This window comes from Panthera leo, chromosome B4 (assembly GCF_018350215.1).
Source record: "Panthera leo isolate Ple1 chromosome B4, P.leo_Ple1_pat1.1, whole genome shotgun sequence".
Taxonomy (NCBI): domain Eukaryota; kingdom Metazoa; phylum Chordata; class Mammalia; order Carnivora; family Felidae; genus Panthera; species Panthera leo.
This window is the reverse complement of record NC_056685.1, coordinates 96,398,551-96,424,437: the sequence shown is the minus strand read 5'-3', so window position 1 is coordinate 96,424,437 and position 25,887 is coordinate 96,398,551. Positions and strand designations below refer to the sequence as shown.

The 25,887-nt window shown below is 35.3% G+C and overlaps 1 protein-coding gene across 1 annotated transcript in view; it reads right to left on the bottom strand.

Moving 5' to 3' along the window:
- The window catches only part of TRHDE (thyrotropin releasing hormone degrading enzyme), a 379,106-nt gene that overhangs the window by 158,564 nt on the left and 194,655 nt on the right, over positions 1–25,887 (bottom strand). The window contains exons 4-5 of the mRNA XM_042944643.1: positions 19,045–19,199; positions 16,173–16,286 (exon numbers count right to left, since the gene is read on the bottom strand). Coding sequence (XP_042800577.1) covers positions 16,173–16,286; positions 19,045–19,199 — 269 coding nt within the window. The remainder of the gene's footprint in view (positions 1–16,172; positions 16,287–19,044; positions 19,200–25,887) is intronic.

Here is a 25,887-nt window from a genome sequence, read left to right as displayed (position 1 = left end):
GACTCTGGCACCAGGAAAGAAAAAAAAAATCAGAGAATAATCTGAATCAAGATCAAAAAAAGTCAAACACATCAAACCAGACTAAGATGAGAGTGAAGCCTGAACCAATTCAAGCAGTGGTGAGGTGCTCATAGGCATGAAAAGAGCAGGAAAAACAGTTCTCAGGGCAGAAGTGGGTTATATAAGGGCAGCCACAAGGACTCAATTTTCCAGGAGGATGGATGTAAACCCAAATGGCTCTTTGGCGTTCCTAGGAGAAAAGACAGGCACACTGCTACAAAGTTAATGAAAGTGTCCCACACCAGAAGTAATACATTTGTCATTCGCTAGCTGGGTGACCTTGAGCAAGTTACTCAGTATTTTTAGACTTCAGCACCTTCATTTGTAAACATATGTGGTTGTGAAGATTAAATAAGAGAATTTGTTCTACAAATATTTATTGAGCACCTGCTATATCCCAGATGGTATGCCTGGTTCTGAAGATAAAAAAGATACAAAGGCATGGATTCGACCTTCAACGATTTTCTAGTAGTAAAAAGAGAGACAAAGATGAAAACAAATATTAAAAAACCACTTGCTGTATGTAAGTGTGGAAGTAGGTTCAGGATATGGTGTGCCTATACAAAGAAGGCTGTGATTTGTTCTGCCTGGGGAGAAAGCAGGAAAAGCCTCTGAACTGAAGTCCGTGTTGAGTCCTTAAGGATGATTTGAGTTTTCTAGACGGAGACAACAGAAAAGGGCATTTTGGACAGAAAGGAGTATCTTGGAAAAGTCATGGAGATTTAATGGCTTGTTTGGGAGAGTACAGAGTTTTCTGTGAGAGAAGGCAGGAAGGAAAATGGGGTAAATGACTAGCAATTATCACAGAGGGATTGACAAGAACATATTCATCAAGGATCCTCTATGTCAGGTTAGGAAGCTAAAATTGGAAAGTGACATCATCATATGCACATTGAGAGAGATTATGAATAAATGGTGGAAAGAGGACTAGGGGTGAGGAGCAACCAGAAACAAAAATAGGATGATATTGAATAATTATGCACAAAGGACACATATATGGGGCATTATCTTTGTGATCACAAGATACTGTACCGATTATTTCTCTAAAATCTAGTTCAATTTTGTGACGATCAGTGATGATCAACAAGGCATTTATTTGGGAATTCCAAGATGTATGAATTAAATGTAGATTTAGACATCAATACAGACAAACACCTACATAGACATGTATGAGGATGCATGTATAGATAACCAAATAGACGCAAATATTTCCTTTTTCAGTATTTTCATTTGTTTAAATTAGTGTCTTATTCCAATATCTAATGTTCACAATATTAGTTTGCTTTGTACATGTGACGTCCCTTTAGAGGTTGGGGAGACAAACACAGTTGCGACCCAACTCCTGCCTCCAAGCAATTCCCATTACAATAAGGAAGACAGATAAGTGTACAAATCATTAATATCATCCGATGGGTTGAGTATTGGTTGCATAAATAAAGTACTATGGGAGTAGAGAATAGAAATAAAGTTATGGGTAGAAATGCTTTCAGCATCTATGACCACATCGATTCAACCTCACTTGATCTACAAATAAGAAGAAATAAGGATACTGTGTCATGTTCTATCCCTCTGGATATATATTCTACCATGAGATGAAGACTTTTAAGAACTCGTAGGTTAAACAAAATGCCAAGTAAAGCATTATTAATCTGAGTTTCTTGCTACACAAGACTAGAACAAACTATATAGCTATGCACAGCATTGCGCGGTTTGGTTTTTTCAGTCTTGTTCTTGGTGATTCATTCAAACCATGGCGAAGGTTAAAACCGAAGAATATGATCAGGAATTCAAACAAGAGAAGTAAACATATTGAGAGACAACATTAATCAGGTGTTGTGTAATATACTATCTCTGTAATTTTGCAATTATCATCTTTGTAAACAAATAACACGATGCCATTTTTGTAAAAATTAGAAATTATTTGGGTTCCAAGTTTCCTAAAATTATTATTTTAATAAATAATTTTACTCTGTAATTTTATATTGTCATCCTACTTTTTTAAAGTTATAAAATGTCCAAAAGTATTTCAAGCTTTACTCAGTTGAAAGTTACTTGTGCAATGTACTTGTGCAATATTATGCCATTATCTAGCCAACTGGCTAACATTTCGTAGACACCTAAATCATATAGATAGAGAAAATAAAACTAAAAAGGTATTGAAAATAAATGTTGCTTCCCTTTAGGGATGTACCTTAAAAATTAACATTTTACAATTTCATGTTTAAAATACACATGCCAAAGATGTTAATAATCATTTTCATGTGCAGCTTGTTAAAGTGATTATTTCTATTGAAAATCAAACTTGTGTAAACACACTATATAATAGGCATTGAAGAATAATTTTTAAAATAATCACTTTAATGCCTACAATGAAATAAGTACTATACTGAAATTTTTACTTCTGTATTTGTTTACATAACCTTAAACAGAAAATGGTACATAAACATAATAATCCAGGCAGCTTTGATATAACATTATTCTGGGATTTCACACAAGCTTTATAATAAGTAACTAAAATGCGTTCTGTATGTTCTTATTTCTTTTACCTATCAACCACATTTCATCCCCACCAAGCCACAAATGCTCTAAGATGCCTAATTCAGTGCATAAACTAAAAAAGCAATCATATTTCTATAAGCCTATCTCCAATGACTTTATAAGCCTCTCATAACCCCAAATAACCCCCTGCACAGGTTTCCATGAACTACTATATTCTCAAACGTGACTAACACAGAGAAAGTGGGTTAAATTGTCTCTTCCATGACTATATCCTTCAGCTGCCTTATGTTTTGTTTGTAATGTCCAAGTTGAATGTGTCATGTCTCATATCATCCAAAATGTGGCACAGCTAAGGGAAAATGCTAAGATGAAACACAAAATGTGCTATCGCATTATATACAACTAAATTATGAACCTTCTGCAGAATTACTCAAGAACCTTAAAAGGAGAGCAGTATTGATATGGCAGAAGGTATCATCAATTAGGCACTCATGTTTTCATTAATTATGATAATCCTGGGTCTTATGGAACAATCAAGATGTACTTCAAATAATGTCAATCACAATAATAATTATGAACAGGTTGTCTAATTACATAGCTCATTCCAATTCTAGCAGCCCAAAAAATCACTGTGAATAATAACCATATGCCATATGCTTCATATAACCCTCTTAAAATGTTCATACCGTTTAGCTCCCGTTCACTTTTTTAGGATTTCTTGACACCTTTCCGTCTATTTTCCTTCAAACACTGATCCAATGCAGTTTAATATATTTTACTTTTTTAATGTTTTATTATTTATTTATTGAGAGAGAAAGAGAGAGAGAGAGAGGGAGAGGGGAAAGGGCAGAGAGAAAGGAAGAGAGAGAATCCCAAGCAGGCTCCATGCTGACAGCACAGAGCTGGACAGTAGGTTTGATCCCATGAACCATAATGTGGTGACCTGAACCAAAATCGAGTTGGAAGCTTAAGCCACTAAGCCACCCAGGAGTCCCTCATATATTTTAAATCTCAATATCATTTTTAATTCAATGAATGAGTTCCTAATATAAATATAGAAACTGTTCTAATCTTTCACAATTGGTCTGTTGACCTTCACTTCATAATTTTTTTGTTAAATTTGACCAGACTTTTATTATTGAACACCTCATAGATGCTATACTTGGGGTTAAATCCTGAGAAATGATGGCAAAATAAACAGTCTCTAACCTGATGAAGCATATTGTTTACTAAGGGAGCTTTACTTCCTGTCCTTTGTTAGTTAACATGAACTAATTCCCTGCTCTTTCACATGTCATTTTAGGATCCTTTCCCTAGACTTTAAACTTCTGACAGACAATAGTTTCTTAAACTTTTTCCATAACCTTATCTCTATTTTGGCAGTAAGAATATTTTTCTCTATCTCTATGCCTAATTTTTTTTTGACATGCTGATAAGACATTTCAGTAAAATCAAATTTGCCAATCTTCTCTGATACCCACACATTTGTTTCTCGCATCTATCACAAGGACTCTAATATTTTGCAGACACATTAATAATACGCTAATCAAGGCACTATAATATTTGATTGATAAAATGTAATTCAGAATATCTTTTAAATGCACACTGACTAATCATCTTAAACAGAATCACTTTCTGTTTAAATTCTAATGAAAACTTTCTTATACCATTCAGTCTGGAAGAATTCCAAGGATAAACCAATCACTGCCTAAAGTTATTAACATGGTTACCAAGTGGCTAATTCATTTTATGTTATTTTAATTTGTGAACTAAATAATAATTCAAATGACCTTAATTCTGTAATAAAATCCTTATTAACTTGATGAGTGAAATTTATTACACATTTTTGTACTTTAATTTCAACATTTAGTGGTATAAATGGTCAGTTCATCAAATAACCTAGCTTGATAAAACTTTATATTTGATGCCAGATCAAAGAAGTCTGTATTTTAGATGAAAATGAAAAGGATTACTTTTTTTCAAATTTGAAAGATTTAATAACCCATAACAACTCAAGACATATGGTATTTATGGCTCAGAAAGTTAACCAATTCAGAAAATTCCATATTTATTCCCAGATCTCAAAGTAAGCTACTATAATATTTATACTTTGATTGTGATATTTGTAAAAACATTTTCACCATTCAGAATGCAAAATCTGATCTAGTAATTCATTTATAAAGTGCAAAAATATTAAAATATTAGCATTCTAGCATCATTCAGAAATGGAATAGATGTATTCAAAAGTATTTTGTGAAAGCAATTTCTTTTCTCCTACTAATTTTTATGGTATTATTATTCAAAATAACTAATGACTCTATTGTGATCCTCATTTTATAGAAAGTCCACTGGCTTGCCCAAGTTTGCCTAAGAACTGGGTATTGAGGGGTGCCTGGGTGGCTCAGTAGATTGATCATCCGACTTCGGCTCAGGTTACAATCTTGTGGTTAGTGGGTTCCAGCCCCAAGTCGGACTCTGTGCTGACAGCTCAGAGCCTGGAGCCTGCTTCGGATTCTGTGTCTCCCTCTCTCTCTACCTCTCCCCTGCTCATGCTCTGTCTCTGTCTCCATCTCAAAAATAAACATTTTAAAACATTTTTTAATTAAAAAAAAGCACTAGGTACTGAACCTGGCCAATTTGGCTGTAGAGTCCATGCTCTTAGCCAATACACCACATTCGCCAGAATTAGGGGAAATAATAGAGCAACTGTTTGTATGCACTCCACTGGAAACCATGCTCAAACTCAACTAAGACCCAATGGGCATAAAATACTGCTTCTGGTATAACCAGAGAGATAAATTATGGGCATTACTCAGACCTCATTGCTGGACCAACCATCAACGCTAACCTAGTGATGAGATTCTTACAAAATTAATGGAGACTCTATTTAAGTATATTCAATAAGGACTGAGTTCTCTTCTTGAGTCTAGTTACAGCCAAGAAAATCAGACTTATCATCTTTGCTTAACGGTAGCAAATGTTGATCTGACCTAGAATGTTATTCACCCACTTCCAACAGCCACTAAGGCCAATGCTGAGATTGTGTGGCTAATTTCCACAATAGCCATGGTGTAGACACGCACCAAATCACACATCTACAAATGCACTAGCACACAAGGGTGCACATGTCTACTCGCAGGCTTGCCTATAGCTTTGGTTTGGTTTCTGATTCTACACAGTTTATTTTTTTTCTTTTTTAAAGTTTTAATTTTAATTCCAGCTAGTTAACATACAGTGTAATATTAATTTCAGGTGTACATTACAGTGATTCAACACTTCCATACATCACCCTGTGCTCATGACGACAAGTGCCCTCTCTCACCCCCATCACCTATTTCATCCATCCCCCTACCCACCTCCCCTCTGGTAATTACTATTTTTTAATATTGGATTCACAATATTCCCCCGAGAAGATAATTTTTGGCCCATAAAGGTATTATCATTACACTTAAGTAGCTAAGAGTAACAATAATATTGGTGAAAATGATAGTAAAAATGACATTTTTTTTATTCTTGGAACTTTCCTGTGACAACAACAGCACAGGTATTTCATACACATTTTGAAGATGAAGAAAGAAACAAGATCACACAACTAGTAAAGCATCAAGAGTCAAAAATTTAATCCATGGAATAGGTAGAAAAAAGGAAGTGAACCTCATTCTAGGAAACTGTAAAGTAACATTACTCTGATGAAAATAACTTAACTAAATTGGTAAAGACATCTATAAGGATTTGATATTTCACACTCATCAGTGCATTCCCTGTCTCTAGTAGAGAAACTAGAAAAAAAAAAAAGTGAGTATCCAATAAATGTTTGTTAAATAGTGAAACATGAATAAGTCAAGATAGATTAATCCCTTGAAATGTTTTGTCAATGAAGGGCCCAAAAATGTCAGCAAAATGTTTAGCAACAAATAGAAAAATGTTGTTTTGTTGTGAGAAGCCAAATTATTTTCAAGCCTGGGAAATGATATGGCTTATCAGCTCTCAAAAGAAGCCAACAATTCCAAGAAACCTCCTTATTATCTTAAAACTAAGCCAAAGCTTTATTTAAAGAGTTTTTATTTTTAATAAGTCATCTGCAATAGTGTATTATGTTTAAGATTCTTCAAATTGGACCATTCGTGTGGGTAGTTAGGAAGAGAATATAACTAATACCAAATTTTCCCTGATGGAGCACTTGACCTAATCTTATCTTTAATCAGACAACTTGGGAAATAAATAATGTTTACTTATTTATTTTGAAATATTTGTTTATTTTTGTGATAAAGAAGAAAGAGAGAGAGTATCTGATGCAGGCTCTGTGCTGACAGCAGAAAGCCTGATGCGGGGCTTGAACTCACGAACCATGAGATCATGACCTGACCGAAGTCAGACACTTAACCAAATGAGCCACCCAGGCACCCCAGGAAATAAATAATATTTAAATGAAAATACCATACCACCATACCACCACACTACAACCAAAAGAAGAGAATTCTTCTCTATAAAGTACCTGTCTTCCAAGCAAACTTATAAAACTTACACAAGGAACAGGACTCAAAGAAGAACTTGACTGAACAGAAAGATACTCAAAATCTAAATGAAAATAAATGGCTATCATAATCAGATAAGTCTAATTAACTATTAGAGAACATGTTTGGGCCATGTATATAAAAATAATAATAGGTAGCTAAATGTTCTTATCATTCCATCATTTAGCTAATCCTCTAAGACTGTGTTAAATTTTATTTTCCAAATGTATCTATGACCATGAACAGTCCCATTGAGGTTACGGAGCTGTGTTTTTGAGCTATTCCATAAACACAGCACTTCTGACAGAAGCATGATTGGTCAACTAAGTGCCAAAAAAAATCCTAAATTTATCCACACCTACTAACTGAAATCATTACACGAAAGATGGCATACTGTGTACACAAGAATCTGATAGACAGCAGCACCGTGCTAATAATACCATGAGGCTTGTTCCATAGAAATTAGCAAAACAAAGGCCTCATTTTAAGTGCTTGATAATTCTTTTAATTAATTAATAAACAATATGTATGAAATGTATGACTGAATAATGGCAAACAAGTGGCAGCAATCCATCAAAGTAGTTTATATAAAATTATTGAGCTGGTACATCATTAACAGCACTCAAAAAAGGCATCACTGGACTATAAATAAAATCTGGAGAGTAGAAAATAAAATGATTAAAGGGATTAATTGGACACAGGTGTATCTAAAGTAGGTAAAGAAAGCATTCCACATATCTTAATTTTTAAGATAAATAGAACACTCGGGGCACCTTGGTGGCTCAGTCGGTTAAGCATCCTACTTCAGCTCAGGTCATGCTCTCACTGTTCATGGGTTTGAGCCCTGTGTTGGGCTCTGTGCTGACAGCTCAGAGTCTGGAGCCTGCTTCCAATTCTGTCCCTCCCTCTCTCTCTGCCGCTCCCCCACTTGCAGTCTGCCTCTCTCTCTATCAAAAATAAACATTAAAAAAAAGATAAATAAAACACAAATATGATAAAAGATGACACTCCAACCACTGGAAAGAATTCTATTTCATCAATCTGAGGGAAAGATAAAAAGCCAAAGATATAAATAGTTTCAGAAGGGGCTTTCTTCAATTTGTAATGGTAGATCCGTAGAGGCTATTCAGCTCAATGCCAAAACATATTCTATCCCAAATCATGTTTTTGGAGTCACGGTTGAGAGGAACTGTCTGAGTGGTGCACTGCATGATGGTCTATCCGTTACCACACTCTTTAGACTCTTAGGAAAAATGCTAACAAAGATGTATACTCTCAAGACACCTAGCAGAATGTCTTACTCTATTTCACAGTGAATTCTTATGTGTAAAGTATTTAATCCTACACAGTAAATGCTACCTAAGTCTTTATTATTATAAGTGTTAATGGTATAATTGAGGCAAACTCTTCAACAACCTCAAACTATCTTATTACCTTTTTTTATTTTTTGCTTTTTTCTTTACCGGAAGCCCTTTTACCTTTTTTAATTCAGATCACTTGAATTCACTACTTTCATTTCTCATGTTCTTGTCTAGTAACATCTGAACAGTGTTAAAGTAACCTTGATGAAAAGGAAAAAAAAAAGGGTCTCATAAAGTGTTATGGACTGAGACAGTCACTCCTTGCTTAGAAATAAGTTGTGTTCTAATGTCTTTGAAAACATATAGCTGCCTGGTTAAAGATGATTAACAATTAGAAAATTAATAAATTACTTTTTGGTTGCTCTCTTAGTCCCCAGCCTTCACTTTTGGTCACATTTGTGTTAGAGAATTTTGCAAAGCAAATTCTTTTTAACAAATCTGGGAAAAGGCCGCATGATATCAAATGTTGAACAATTCATATATCGTAGGGAGATAAACACTTTTACTATTGGTGGTAAAAAGTACAGATTAAGTGGTATAATCTGCTATAATAAATAATGTATATTTGTGAACAATGATGTCTAACAGAAGAACATTTAATCATTTTGGTATAAATTTTCGGCATTATCAATTTTTTGGTTTATCAAGTGACACCTGACAAGTTTTAGTAAGTGGGAGTATTTTGCTTACAAACTACTCTTACTTGAGAAGAGAATGATTTTCCCTGCAATATTTCTAGATATGAAAAAGGATGGCCTTGTATTATTGTTAGGCTCCAGGTTCAGAAGAATTTTCCTCTTAGAAATTTCTAATCCTATCAATTTATTTGTTGCTTTTGAAATTCCTATGGATATGTAGAAAGATCTGACACCATGCCAACCTGAACATAGTCTTCAGAAGAAATACTTCATTCCAAAGGGAATGCTCATTTATCTTTTATTTCTAAGTTTAAAACATACAAAACCTGAAGCCCTCAGTATCTTTCTGAACAAAATGACTTTGCTTTAAAGAAAATCCATTCTTTAAGAACATACATGAGCTTTCCATTTGCAGCTTTGTTTAAAATTTTTTAAATTCATATGGGAAAAAAATGTGAGGTAATGTGACTAGGAAAACCTCCCAGACTGGGGCACCTGGGTGGCTTAGTCAGTTAAGCATCTGACTTTGGCTCAGGTCATGATCTCACAGTTCATGGGTTTGAGCCCTGTGTCAGGCTCTGTGCTGACAGCTCAGAGTCTGGAGCCTGCTTCAGATTCCGTGTCTCCCTCTCTCTCTCTGCCCCTCCCCTACTTGTGCTCAGTTTCTCTCTCTCTCTCCCTCTCTCTCTGTCCCTCTCTCTCCCTCTCTCTCAAAAATAAACATTAAAAAAAAAAAACTAAAAAAAAAGGGAAACCTCCCAAATACATACTTGAATATATAGAAGTATATGTGAGTATATATGAAAATAAGGAATTATGGTTGTTTGTTTTCCCTTCCTAAAGATACAGTTCTAAATGAAGTTGGTCTTCTATTAGAAGCAGTAAATGAAGCAGATTTACATTTTCTGAAACGTAACACACCTTGATAGCAAGCTCTTCAAAAGCTTCCATTTCCCTAACAATTGTGTACCCAAAGTCTAGATTCTTATACAAGAACCACAGGTGTAAATAAAACAAAAGCACGAATGTATTCTCTACTCTTCAGTTGTAGTTTTATCTTCACAAATGCATTTGTGCCATAAAACTTCTAAATCAGTTAATGTATTTTAACAATCAACAAATGGCTGTTCGGTCTTTCATTCTTTTTGTGAAGAGATAACCTTAACGGGGCTACTAGCCCATCATTAAGGTATTTCATAAAAAGCACAGAATTAGTCCTAAAATGAGAGAAAATGTAAACACAATTGGTTATTGTAGTAGCCTTAGTGGGAGCTATTTTACCATGTTAGTATAATAGGTGCAGTTCCTGTTTTCACTGTTGTTCCTGCTAGAAATTCTTAGGATCTCTTCAGTCACCACCCAGTTAGAATCCAAATCTCTGGCCCGCTTCTTAACACTGACATCCTCTTAGGATAAGCCCAATTTGTACACTAGTTGAGTGTTAGTCTAATCCTCAATGCACTGGGCATATACCCATTAGAACTCCTACATTTACTCAGAGTTCAGATATGGTGTATGAGACCCTTCCCTTCAATGGCATCCACTACTATTCTCATTTCAGCTCTTACCTTCTCTGCATACTTTGTTTCTTCATTATAGGCCTATTTTCCACCAATGCCCCGATCACTAATGCTAAGGAAAAAGCAACCCTTTCTCCCAGAAGAGAAGGCTATAGCTCCCAACTTATACTCAAATTAGAAAAAAGAATAGTTTTTATTCTTTAAAACCAAAAGTCTATGTTTTCAGCAGAGAGATAAATTGCTTGCAGAAAGCGGAAGAATGGAAGAGTAAAAGGAAAGCAGGAGAAGTAGTTCATTTTGAAGGCTGTGGTCCCCCAAGAGACCCAGGTAGACACTACTTTCACTTTCCTTCTAGTCTTTCAATGTAAATGTCACTGCTAAGCTACTGAACAGGATCAAAAAGACCACAACCCCAATGAACTAGCCATAAGAAGCCATTAAATTTTTCACATGCAATATGTGTTAGTCATTTGTAAAAAGATACATCATAGACTAGTTGAAAACAATTGGATCATCTAACTTACTGACTTCGCAGGAGTAGAATATTATATGTGGATTTTGATCATAAGAGATAAACACAACTATATGGAAAATCATGAATATATGTGTGTGTGTGTGTGTGTGTGCGTGTGTGTGTACATTTATTTGGCATTCAGTATTTATAAAATAAGATTCTAAAATAAATATTTAATTCCCAAGTGATCTATCTCTGAACCCATAGCTCTCCTGGGAAAATATATTTTGATATTGATGAAGTATAGTACTAATATACAAACTACTGTTGAAACATATATTAACTAATTCGAAAAGCATGCAAAAGCATTTTTCCCTACAGACTTGAGAAATGAAGAGCTGAACAAATAAAATGTTAAGCAAAATCAAAATGTTTTCTCTCTGCCTTTCTATTTCCCCTCTCTGAATAGTAGAGTGTATGTTATTGTTTAGAATGATGAAGCAGTATATCTTTACATTTAAACTGAAAAAAAAAAAGCATTTTCAGTTCATCAGTGATTGTCTCAACATCTTTTTGAGTAAAAATAAAATAATTTAAAAAGTGAAGATAATTTTATTGCAATGCCTGTTAACTTTAGCAAGCAATTTTTGTTGGAGCACAGTAAAATGATACTGAGTCTAATGGCAGAATTCATTTTTACTATTTTAGTCCTGCCCATGATAGAGACAATTGAGAACACTTTTGAAGGTTTTGGGCAATACACTTTGAGATATCTTTAGCATTGAGTATAATGAAGTTTAGTTGCATGATTCTCCATTAATAGTTATCTTTATGCCCAGGTATGTGTCCTCATAAAAATTTAGGGAGAATTCCCAGAGTGCAGACTTTATCAGCGTACAAAGTTATTGCTGTGTGAAGCTCCAGAGAATCCCAATTCATTTAATAAAAGAACATAAACTCATGTTTAATAATTCTCATTATAACAGCACATCCTTACAATGTTATATGCAGGAAACTAAAGGACATGCCTACAATATAGATACAAGCTATAATGAAAAATTAAGCAATATGCACAGGAGATACGATTTTGCCTGCATCAGCACCAGGTCTGTAAAATAAGGAGTCTTCATGGTAGCATTTTACTATGCATCCTTTTCTTGTACTAAAACTCGTTATCAAAGACTTTTTCAAATTAAAGTGATCGAGAATTATTGAAGAACAGTAACTGTGTTACATTGAAAGAGTCTTCCCGTTTCTTCATTTCCAGGAAACATAGTAAAATTTAATGTGACTACCATCAATATCATACTGTAACTTGATCCCTCCAATAATGTTGTCACTAACAGCCAACTTTGATGAAATAGCATCAAGCAAAAAGACTACCTGCTGCCCCTGAAATGTATCCTTAGCCCTGAGCTGAAGAAGTTGCTTCTGATGATCTTGACACTTCTGTTTGATGAATGAAACATTATATAAGGCTTACGTTCCTATAGAATAATCCACGCTGCCAGTATAGATAAGAATTGATTTGGTGAGACTGAGTCCAGATACAAAGATTATAAAAATTATTTCGTAATCTATACATAATTGTTATGAATCTAGGGTGTCAAAATAGATGACTGGGATTGGAAATGTTAGGGCATCTATACATAAAATCAATGCACTTTTCTAATGGAGCATTTATTTTCTAGGTACATGATGCCTACTCACATTTGTATAGTGGCTCATACATTTCAAAGACCTTGCAAGATATTTTATCTTCACAAAAATTCTGTGAGCCTGATAAGTCAGAACAATTGCCCCATTTTTCAAATGATAAGAGTCAGAGAAGTGAAACACTTTTCCTGGAATCTGAATTTCCCCTTTCCAATCCATTCCCCTGGTCTCACATCAAAGGCCCACATCTATAAAATGGTAAACTTGATTAGTTTGTTGGGAACAAAACTATAATAATAGTTTTTATTCCATGTAGTGTTTCTAATATAAAAACTGATTACTTTTGTATCAGGAACTGGCTCTGAACACTCTCCTCTCTGTCTCTCTCTCTCTTTCTTTCTCTCACTAAGATTCTACTAACAATTAAGCACGCTAATTTATGTATACTGGCCTAAATCAGAACAAGAACTTCCTTAACAAGATTATGTAATTCTCAGTTTCTTTATTGATATTCCATTGAAGGTATATTGTCATAGCAATCACCCTAGCAAACTGAAATTGTATTTCAGTGCTTGATGAGACCTGGTGTCTAAAAATGATAAAAGCACCGTTTTTGAGATTAGAGACAAAAGAGGTCAGCTTCCTGAATTTCTTTACTCCTAACACTAGCCTGACTTCTGATTTTTCTATTTTAGGCTAAGCTGTAGTAAAGCCCAAGCTTTGCACTCCTAGGTAAGCTTTTGTGCATATCACAATAGTATGAGTTACTGCTGACACAGCCGTCACTCTTTTTCTTTCTAGTATTTCTTCCAATCTTGCTGATGCCATTATGAAAAATAGTGCTGGCACAGCCTTTAAGTCACTTAATATCCTTTTATCTATGGGGCTAATTTATTCTTAAAATTTTGTTTTCAAAGAAGATATTAATGATATATGGAGGAGGAATTTATTTGTAGTTTCTTATAGGCTTTTTGAATTGGGATTTTGAGATACTCTACAAACTAAATAAAGCTACTAAATAGCAAAAGCAATTAAAGATCAGAAAGTATTTATAATCTTTACAATCTGAATAATAAAGAGACATTATAATAAGACCCGTTCCTCCTCCCTTTTGCCCAATTAATTGTAATGGAGTTTATTCTTTCATTTCTTAGTTTAATAAGGTGAGCCTTCTATATCACTGTATTTATGTCATTAATACCTGTCTCTTTTTTTAATGTTTTTTAATTTTTTTTAATGTTTATTTATTTTTTGAGAGAGAGAGAGACAGAGCGTGAGCAGGGGAGGGGCAGAGAGAGAGGGAGACACAGAATCTAAAGCAGGCTCTGGGCTCTGAGCTATCAACACACACCCTGATGCGGAGCTCGAATTCAGGAGCTGTGAGATCATGACCTGAGCCAAAGACGGATGTTTAACCCACTAAGCCACCCATGCGCCCCTAATTCCTGTCTCTTAATTATAAAATATGGATTTATAAGAAATAAAATCTTGTATCTTACCACCCCAAGTTTTTATACTTCTAGTTCATGGTCTATATTCTATTAAGGACAAAGTCCCAGATGGGTTATTTATACCTGATACTCATTTTCAATACCTCTTATAAATATGTTCTCTAGAAGGCCTACATTTATAACTTAACTGATAAAAATGATGAAAGAATACAAAAAAAAAAATTACTCAAAGACAAAATCCAGTATAAAGACATTGAAACTTGGGATATATTGCCATGCTAAAGCCATCAAAAGCTGTCAGGTTTCAGCCCATGTATAATTCTGTTGATTACTTTTTAATCCAAGATGCATTTTTCATAGTGATGAATAGAAGGGATTTTATGATAGATAGCTGAATGAATTTTAAAAAAAGAAAGCTTACCTATATGAGTAGCATGTCACTTGTAATGAGGTCATTTTTTAAATATTGAAACATAATGAAATTATAAATCAGTAACAATCCACAGCATAATAAAAATTAAATGAAAATTTTAAACAAAGTTGATTGAAACTCAACTAAAAATCAAGATATTTTAGGGCTATTTTGGGAGTATTTTCAAAATCCTTAAACATTTCAATTTCAAAGTATCACATTTGTTAAAAGAATAAATAATTCTTTTTCTACAAAGTCCTTTAAAAGCATTTTCAATTTTTTCAATGTCATGATAAAACCATTCAAGTAAGATTCTTAAAATTGTATCATATATGCATACATACCTAGATACAGAAGGCTAAGTAAAATTATCTAATTATTTAATCAAATGAACCATGTTGCTTTTATAAAATAAGGTCAAAACTGCATGAACATAATTAAAACATATCGATATGGTATTACTATTATCACATTTCCTCTGGGAGATAATGTGATTTTTTTAACTCAGCAGAAGTTGATTAAATTTATGGTAGAGAAGTTATATAAAGACTTATAGACATCTTCATATTTCATCATGGTTTAAATACTCCTCAAATCATACTTATGGCAGATAATTAGACAATCACTTATTATTAATAATTTAAACATCAAAAAAGAGCAGTGTCAAATAAATATGTGTTATCACCAATGCTGCGTCACGGGTGAAATATGAGCTTCTGGAAGTTAATGAATGTTAGTCCTTTGCAACTTTTACACAGTATCACCTAAACTAAATTTAAAATTCAAGTTCCAAAACAACATAAACCCTGGGTTTCATTTAAAAATAAGATAGCCACTTACTGATTAATAAAAACATATACAGAATGAAAACCTTATATCAAAATATATATAAAAACCACACCTTCCCTCCACTTTTTCTTTTAGGATGTTCTGGAAACATTACTATTTAAGGGACAACAAATCCTACTTCAGGTTCAGACATATGGGTATATTCTTAGAGTACAGGTGTAATGTGCATAACCCTTCATGAAGTTAATGAAGCAAGTGACTTAGCAAGTCATTTAATCTTAAGTATTATATCTTAAATAACCATACTGTATTTTGTAAATAAGCAAATAAATAAGCAATTATTTTAGCTAAGCTTTTGTCACAATGAAGAAATAGTAAGGTCTCATTTTTCTATGTATTGAAATATTCTATATACTTAAAATACTACATGTTAATTATTGTTACCTTCTTAATATTAAAGGATAATTTTCCTTTGTTATCAAATGCAACAATCTAAAAGATGTCTAATAAGAAAAGCTGTAGGGGCGCCCGGGTGGCTCAGTCAGTTGAGCATCCGACTTCGGCTCCGGTCCGATCTCACAGTTCAGTGAGACATAACCAGTCAGACTCTATTCAGTTCTAATAAGTAAAACAGAACTCTTTTGGAATACTTCAAATTTAATTTAAATTTAAATTTAAATTTTGGTCACTTTTTCTTTAGTGGACGTTCGATTTTCAGATGGTATTTTCAATTACCCCTAATGATAATATAGGCCCAATGTAACAACAGATCAACCTTTCACTAGGAATTCCAAACAACTAAAGAAAAATGCACATACCATGTTCCAGCCAGGGTAGAGGTAGTCCGTACCAACAAATTCAAAGTAGTGAGCAAAACCTTCCTTCAGCCACACATCTTCCCACCACACAGGAGTCACGAGGTCACCAAACCACTGGAATTGAAAAATGAATGAGCATCGTATAAAATCAAATTTATCCCAGAATTATTTTACCTCAAATTAAGTGTATTAAACTATGATTACCATAACTGGAATTCATTCCCCGATTGATCTTACAATCTTAAAATGTATTTTGGCAAGAGTAGTTATTGATTTATTCAACTGCTTGGGTGACATTAGTTTTTTTATAAATTCATTAATGGAAGAACAAAAAATATAAGGATTAAAGAATACAAAAAGAATATTTAAACTGGAGAAGAAAGAACTCGGGAGAAAAAACTGATGACTGTTATTTTCAAATATTTGAAGGCCTAGCATGTAGAAGAGGAAATGACTTGTATCCTGTGGCCCTACGAGGACATTAGGACTAATGGATGGAAATCCGGGTTGGTAGATGTCTGCTGAAAATACAGGAGACCCTCTAACTGAATGAGATGGCCAAAGACAGAATGTATTGCCTTAAGCAGTGAGTGACTCGGCACAGAAGGTATTGAAGCATTGCCTTCCCGTAGCATAGGCAACTCAGAGAAGACACTGGTTGATTGAAGGAGCTAAGGTCTTTCATGATGCTTCACACTTCACTCTCCACGATCTTATGATATAAAGGGCTCAGACCAGAAAAATCTCTAAGATCCCGTCATGAAAAATAGTGTTGTCATTTTTAATTGTTGTTTTGGTTACATCGTGATGTGTCAGTCTGAAATCCTTGCTTAGGTCAGCAAAAAGTTAAAGAAATTCTTTTTTTTTTTTTTTTTTTTCCTTAAGAACAGAACCAAAAACGTTACATGCCCAGAACTATCCTAAAGACTCTGGATTGAATGATGAAAAATCAGAAAAGTCCCTTCTCATGCAGCTGGTGCTTTATTGTAGAGGCAGGGGGGATGAGGTAAGACACAAAATAAAAAATATACAAGCAAATGAACAACACAGTTTCAGATCCTAATAAAGTGATAGCAATCAGGGAGAAGCCACTTTAGATTGTAAAAGCAGAAATATTCTCTCCAAGCCGGTGACATTTGAGCTCAGATTTTAATGATAAGAATGAGCCAGTCTCGAGAAAACCTCGGGAAGAAGCGTAAGCAACACTTAGTATGAAGACCCTAAGTGGGAATGAGATATTTAAGAAACGGAAGGAGGAGGCAGACGGTATCAGATCGGGTACAGCTTGAGGAGCTCCAGTAAAGAGCTTCGTGACTGAATGTTTCAATATTATAATAAAGTGTCAGTCACTCAAGAGGATCTCTAATTGAAATACAAATAAGAGATAACATTGAATAAACTGATGACCATAAAGTAATTTTTATTCTTGATCAAAATGCAGATTTCTCCTCTAAATTGAAAGCCTGTTTTAAGAATTGTGACAATACATAGGTGGGGAGAGAGGGTAGTGTAGAAAATAATTTGGTAATGATAGTGGAAATTCTGTGTTTCTCCTGGCTTCTGGTCCATTTCCTCATGTAAATAGCCTGGCGCTACTAAGCTATAACAAGAAAGTAACTCAGAATGTGGAATAAATGAAATCCAATTCTAGGAACAAAGATAACATCATCAATGTGCTCTTATTTCAACAGAACTATATAAGTAATTTTTTCTAGGAATGTGCAAAAAGGAAACCCCTTATGCCTCCAAGAATTATATTTCACTGGAAACCATTCTCTTTAGCACAGTTGAGGAACCCCGATTATCGGTGCAATGGATCCCCTTAAATCTCTGAGGCAAGGAACACATGCCCAACCTGGGCAACGTGACAGGTACAAACATCTTACAGGTTCATTTGCAAAAGGCTGGAATTGAGGTAAATGGTCCTATGGTCTGGACCAATTTATCATGAAGTCATTGTTCACATATTAGCATTTAGAAGTTCACTTTCTTCTGCTGACAGCATTTTCCACATAGTTCCTTCTTAAGTTTTCCAAGCTTTTTAAAAGTATTTTAGGTTATAACAAATTGAAGCCATACAGTATCACAATGAGATTTCTAGTGTTTTAACTTAAAACTATCTATAGTTACCAGGACAGGTATTGCTTTCTATTCGCATGAACATTTATTTCCAATTTGTTTTTTTTTTTTTTTACTAGAATCAAGATTCAAATAAGCATTGCAAAATCCCTGTAATACCTTCCCCTCGTTGTAAGAAAGTGCATAAAATCAAAATGAAATTAATTTTATCTCAGCTCCACTACAAAGTTGGCTAATTTACATATGAATTTCTAAACATGCCAAGACAAAAAAATATCAATCATTTGAGAACAAAGAGTCTATGGCTGAGTTAGTGAAAGACTTCCTAAGTGTCTGTGTGATGGGAAAAAGGGAATAACAAATTGATTTCAGCAAAAGCAAATTTTGACGCGTACACAAAACTCAGCTGCATCTTGCAGCAATGCAATAAATCACTGCCACTACTGCACTTACCATGTATACACACCAATAATCACAAGAAAATAAAGCAAGGTTGACAAGGAATCGTGACTGGGTAGGGTCTCCAAAGAGGCTTCTGGGTGGCAGTGCTATCTCACTCCTCAACTAAACTGAAGGACAGTTGTTTATTCAATACGATCAGTGTGTTTTCTTTGGTTTGTGCTGTCATCTGAGAAAAATGGCATATCACCCAAAAACAACTACACAGTGCTCTCTATATAATTAAAACTTAATTGGGAGGAAAATAATTTAGCTCCTCATCTAAGTATCTGAAAATCGTTCTGCATTCTCAATAGTTTCCAATTATACTTACACCTGATCCTTTTTCTCATACCTGGTGACATATCTCATGAACAATGACCATGGTGACATCCAGTAAATAAGAAATAGATGAAACACTGGGATCCAGCAGTATTCTTTGTTCCACAAAAATACTTAGTCCCCAGTTCTCCATAGCAGCGTACGGGTGCTTAGGCACAGCTAAAAGATCTAGAAATAGAATAAAACAATTCCAAAGGCTTTAACAAACATACTGGATTCTAAATTCATATCCTAAAAAAGTCCAGAAATCCTAATGAAAAGGAATATTTGCTCTTTCTCAGTAATTTTTTTTTCTAAATTAAACTACCTGCCATTTCTACATGACAGCAGAAATATAGGCTATCACCGTAAATGCTGGCCATATCCATTCATCACAGTTCATTTTCAGACCCAGTGCTGGAGGAGGCTGGAAGTATCGGCACCATTATTGATGGGCCCATCCTAATAAGTTTCAGGGAGTCAAGGAAACCAAATGCAGCAGAAATCTACAGAGTCAAAAGGCATCGTGCCTTCCAACGAAAATACATTCAGCTCAATGCAGTGAATACTAGACTCTTACTCTTACCCCAATTTTTTTTTAAGAGAAAACATCTTAGATCAGTTTAAAAATGTGGCCTGTCATTGTTCTAATTGTTGAGATCCTCCTTTATTTTTTGAGTCTGTTAAAAATAAAATCTTACATGCAAATATAGCTTATAGAGGAAACTGTAATAGTGGACGTAGTGGTAAAAGGACTAGTGAGGGCTAGCAGGCTTTGGTTCTGGCCCTGCCGTGCACCATTAACTAGATCTATGACATCGGTAAATCACTTAATTTCTCGAGACCCCAATTCCCTCACCTATAAAATAAGGTTATTGGCCTTCATTATCTCTAAAATCCCTTCCAGCTCCAAAGATCTATGATCAGATGATTCTAAGATGTGTGCTTGTTTTAAAAGACTGTAGAGGTATTATCAACTTCTGGTTAAGGTGACACAATAAGTTCATGCGTTGATGTACTCCCTCGGCTCCAAACACACAGCAATGATAAGTAAAATATTAAAAGAGAAAACTAAAAAATATCTCCAGGCTTGAAAATAAATCTCTTCATGGATCAGAAATGGTACAGAAATGCAAAGCAGTGATCGCATGTGAAGCCACAGTCCTGCTGGGTTCTGGCTCCAGGGGCAGGCAGTAGCAGCTGGGAATTGGCTCTAGCAGGACCCACCAGAGCCAAAGGGACCTAAGCCAAGCTGACTGCATGATGCCAGGGGTAGAGGTAGGGTATGCATGCTCATAAGGGCTGTAAAGCTGGTGCTCACTGCTTCTTGGGAAAGCTAGCAAGTGGCAGAGTCAGGATTCGAACCCAGGCAGCCTGACTCCAGGGCCTTGCTTTTAACCACAATGATGCAATATTTTCAGTCTCTGACCCAAAAGTTCTACTTCCCAATAATCTAGAGTAACTCCCTAGGGTGTCAAGAAAAAAAAAATTGGTTCAAGAATGTTTGCTGCAGTATTGTTTTTAAGAGTGAAAAGGGAAAACTAAATGCCTTTCACCAAGATAGTGGACAAAGAAACTGTAAAATAGTTAATATAAAGGAATACTACATAGCAATTGACATGAACGAGCTTACCACTAGATCTTATACTATATATATCAACAAGGATAATCTGAAAAATATGTTGAGGGAGCAAGTAGACTTGTTGACAAGTAGACAAGGTGTAGAATGACCCTTACCATAAACTACTTAAAAATAAGCAGAAACGGACACTCCCACATGCACACACATACCCAGACAGATAGTAGTGGTAAAGTGCACATACAATCACAAACATATAGGAATGATAAACACCAAATTCAGAATCATGATTGCTTCAGGAAAGAAAGGGGGAAAAGGGTCTGCAGAATGGTCTTTAGGTTCCTGGACCCCATTTCAACCCGGGGTTGAGGAGGATTCCCACACCACCAAGAATTTTGGACCCCAGGATATATGAGAATTCAACTCGGTTCTGCCACTATCTACCCAGAGATAGCATCAGATTCCACAAATTAAGGGTATAGTCCTACAAGACTGTCCTTTCCTCCCCACTTAAGATGCCAGTCACAAGCCCAGGTTGTCACCTGTACTTCTGACTGAGGTTCCCATGACTTCTTCTTTAGGTCTGATTAATTTGCTAGAGAGGTACACAGAACTCCGAGAAACATTTTTACTTACCAGATTACTGGTTTATTATAAAAGGATATAACTCAGGAACAACCAGATGGAAGTGACGCATAGGGCAAGATATGAGAAAAGGGTGTAAAGCTTCCATGCCCTCTTAGAGTGCACCATTCTCCCTAAATCTTTACCTGATTACTACCAGGGAGCTATCTGAACTCTAACGCTTGGGGTTTTTACAGAGACTTTGTTACATAGACATAATTGACCAAATCATTGGCCATTGGCAATGGACCTCACCCTCCAGCCCTTCTCCCCTCCCAGGAGGAGGTTAGAGGGTAGGGCTAAACATTCCACTCCAGCATCCTGGGGTCGGCTCCACTTAGGGTTCAAAATTCACCTCACTAACATAACAAAGACACTACCATTAACTTGTATTAACATAACAAAGACTCTCAACCCTTAGGAAATTCCAAGGGTTTTGGAAACTAAACCAAAAATCTTATAGGAAGACTAAATACATTTGAGAAATATATGTCAAATATATATGAGAAAGACATTTTTGATCATTCATATAACCAAATACGTATTTCTTATAAATCACAGTATTGCAGATGGCCACAAAAGGGATTTCAAATATGTTTTTAATATTATTTTTTAAAAGCAAGTGATAGGTACATAGATATTATTTATAATAATATTGTTTATTTTCAGTATGCTTTAAATATTTTATAAGAAAAGAATAAAATGGTCAGCAGTCTTATAATACAGTTGATTGTATTTATTCATCATTTCAATGAACATCTCATCATTTGCTGTGTCCTTAAGTCTGAGATGTATATTAAAATAAATCAATATGATCCCTGTATCCACTACATGTTAATCTAAGAATGGAGACATGAAAGCGTAATCCGAGAAACAGAGAATAAAAAGTGCTGTGAAAGAAAGAAAAACGTCTGGTTGGAGAGGTTCTTGAAAGAGCATTTGAGTGGGACATCCAAAGACAAATAGGATTTCAACAGGCAGTTAGAGGTACTCTATGCATTCATTGACACAAGTATTTATTCAACAACTCTTTTGCTCAATACAAGAACTGTTCTGTCCTTCAAGCTCCTTACTCCCTGCGCTAATGGAACTTATGTGGGTGTGTGCAGGGGAGGAGGTCAATTAACAAAGAGTAAATGAACAAAACAAATTCAGTGAATGCTAAGCTCTACAAAGAAAATGCAATAGAGTAAGACAGTGATTGACTGATGGGCTGAGTGTAGCATGGTCAAGGCCAACCTCCTAAAGTAATCACAGTTCACCTGAGGTGTGAATGAAGGTAGAAGCCAGCTATCCAAAGACTTGTAGAAGTGTGTTCTAAGACTCAACAAATGTAAGGGTTCTAAGGAGGGAATGAGATGAATATATTGGATAAACAGAAAGGTCAGTGAGGCTGAAGGACATAAGGGAGAGGAACAAACCGCAAACACATAACAAATAGATCTTCTACTTAAGATTTTAACATGAGACCTTCCCTAAATATGACCAAACTAGGCAAAAAAACAACACTGTGTCGGCTCTGCCACCAGCAATGGCAATAGCAGTAGCACATCTGGTGTCATTTACTTGAAGGAGCATGTGGACTTATGAATGATCCTTTGGAACAACGCCTGTTGAAAACAGAGGCATTTCTATATGCTGGAGTCCTCCAAGAGTTGAGAGTAGTCAGGTGTCCAAAAGTAAGTGAGCATATCAGGCCACAGCCTGGAATTTGGATTGGCTCAAATGGCACAGAAAGAGGACTCCAGACATGAGCCAGATGCAGAGTGTAGGATTTGTGATAAAGAGGAAGGTACGCTTAGGGGGCAGTCATCAGACAGCAAATGCCTAACTAGCAGCGTTAAGAGGGTGCAGTGAGGGGCCAGTGAAAGGTTGGTGCCAAAGATGCCAGCACTGGTGACCCAAACAGGCAACTGGTTCCCACTGGTTTCCAGAGGTCTGAGGGCACAGAAGTCATAATGGGTAATGAGGCTATACAACAGCCGCACAAGAACTCTTAAGCAAATGGAGCTAGACTCAGAAAAAGTGAATGAGGACAGAGTAAGGCACAGAAGGATCCGGAACAGGAGGCAGCTTCTCAGACACAGAAAGGTTTTATAATAGACATAGGGAATTGTGTCTGTGGATAGCAGAAGGGGAGAAAAGCAAATCTAAAAAATTTAGATGATGCTACTATACACATAATAACCTTATAACAAAATACCAAAGAAACTTGGATTTTGTTCTATACCTTTATACCTGCTCTGCTCTATACCTTTATAAGTTAAGGAATCTTAATATTTCTATATTTGTATATAGTTTTATATTGTGAAAGATTTATATTTTAGGAATACCTTCATGAAGCATATATCCATATACACAGTGATACACAAATGCTCTTAACAGTTTTAATTCCAATAGCCAAAAACTAGAAATAAATCAAATGTCTATCAACAGGTGAATGGGTAAAGTGCAGTATATCCATATAACAAAATTCCATTCAGCAATAAAAAGAACTATCATTACATGTAGCAAAGTTGAATCCCAAAATAGTTATACTGAGTAAAAAGGAAGAATATATATATATATATATATATATATATATATATATATATACACACACACACACACATATATATATATATATATATATATATATATATATATGCAGCATGAATCATACATTTATTTGAAATCCTGGAAAATGACAAACGTATAGTGTCAAAAAGCAGACCAGTGGTCTCCTGGGGAAGAAAACAGGAGATGTTAAGACTGCAACAGGAAACTCTTAAAAGTAAAGGATATGTTCATTAGGGTGATGATTTCATGGGTATATACATATCTTAAAACATCAAGCTGTACTCTTTAAATATGTGCAGTTTACTGCATGTCAATAAAACTCAAACTGTTTAAAAGAAAGTACCTTCATGAAGTGAAATATTCTTCTGCTTAACTTTGAAGTTGTTAAGATGTATTCACAATGAATTACATTATTTCAATTTTTGCAAAAATAAATTTGTCATGAGGCTATAGCCATTAAAATGTGCAACATCCTCTTTAATATGCCTTGAAAACAGAAGAAAATTCAAATGTTTCAGAATCTAATTTACTTGGAAATTCAAAGAAAATCCAGGATAAAATTATGCATAGTACTCTGTTTCCAATTAATTACTACAGTTTTAAAAACTATAGGCAGATAGCAAATATTCATATAATACTAGTGAACGCAATTACATAAATTAACATAAAAATCTGACTTTATCTGCTTGCTCCCTTTAGTGTTCTATAATTTGCCTTCTACCTTTAACACTGCGTTGCAACAGCTCCTGCTAACTAAAATCACAAAATCTCATGGAGGCTTCTCAGTTCTTATTTGATATTGTTAAGAATTATCATAGTGTTGATTAGAATCTGTTATAACTGTATATCCATGTTTCTCCTCCACTTCTGAGATTAGCCTATATTCTTGGTTTGTTTTGTCTTTTTATTTTCTGGTCATCCCCTGATTTTGAAAATCAAAGTTCCTAGGATTTCCATCTGTAGGTTTTTTGTTATTGTTGTTTAACCCATTCTACCAGTTTTCTTTGAGTGTTCTCACCTACTCCAATGTCCTCTGTCACCTCCCACATGCCCAGAAGCTTTCTTTGAGCTCCAGAGGAAAATATGGAAGCACCTTTGTGGTAGACTGTTATTTGATAGCCCCCAGTGTACTATTTCTTCTGGAATAGACCCCTCCCATTAATCTGGCTTAAACCTAAAGATAACCTTTCAACTTCCTCTTCTGCTTTCTAAAGGGAAGTCAATAACCATGAAAATGTCCTATGCCCCTGACAATACTATGTTAAGAGGAACACTGAAACTATGTGGAAAGGTCCAAAGAATCACCAAACAGGTCTAATAATACATACAAATCAAAATACAGTCTCCAGCATTAGTGGCAGTGTTCTGATGTATAACTTTGTAAATATCTACACTAATGTACTCTAAATTATTAAATAACCACTAGCAAAAAAAGTGTTCAATATCAGGCCTCTCCTCTATGCCACAGTCAGATTATGGGCTCACAGATCATCATCAGCTGTCATCTAGAATAAGATGTATTGGTCTTAGCTCTGGGCATATCCAAGCCCTGGCTCTAGTCTAGTGTCCTTCAGCTCAGATACTTTCTGCTACAAGATCAAGTTCAAACTCCATGTTCTAAAAGTAAAAGGAGTAGAGGAGATACCATGTGAAACATAACCTCTATATACTTGTCCATTGCCTTGCTCTCTCTTGACACTTTCTCTTTTGCCTAAGCCAGACTCCCTAAAGTCCTGGCTCTCCTCAGCAATATTTCTTCACCAGCCAATTTCTGCCTCTGTTGTCCACACCCAAACTTGTCAATTCATTTTGCATTTGCCATCCATTTATTTATCTAAATATTTTGAGAGTAGTAAGAGAGTCCCTGCTAAAGATCAGAACTCAGAATGACCCAGACTTCAAACTTGAGCCCGAAAAAAGATAGAAAATTCTGGAAGATAAGAGATTAAATACCAAAGAAACTCAATGAGCATCACCTGGGTAGCCAATCCCTCCATACCTAAGCAGAGGACACAGCTGCTGCCAAGCCACGGGTATGAGCAGAGGATGTGGCTCCTTCCTTACAGAGCACCACTGGTCCCTGGTTGGTTGTGAGATTTTCTGCTCAGAAAATCT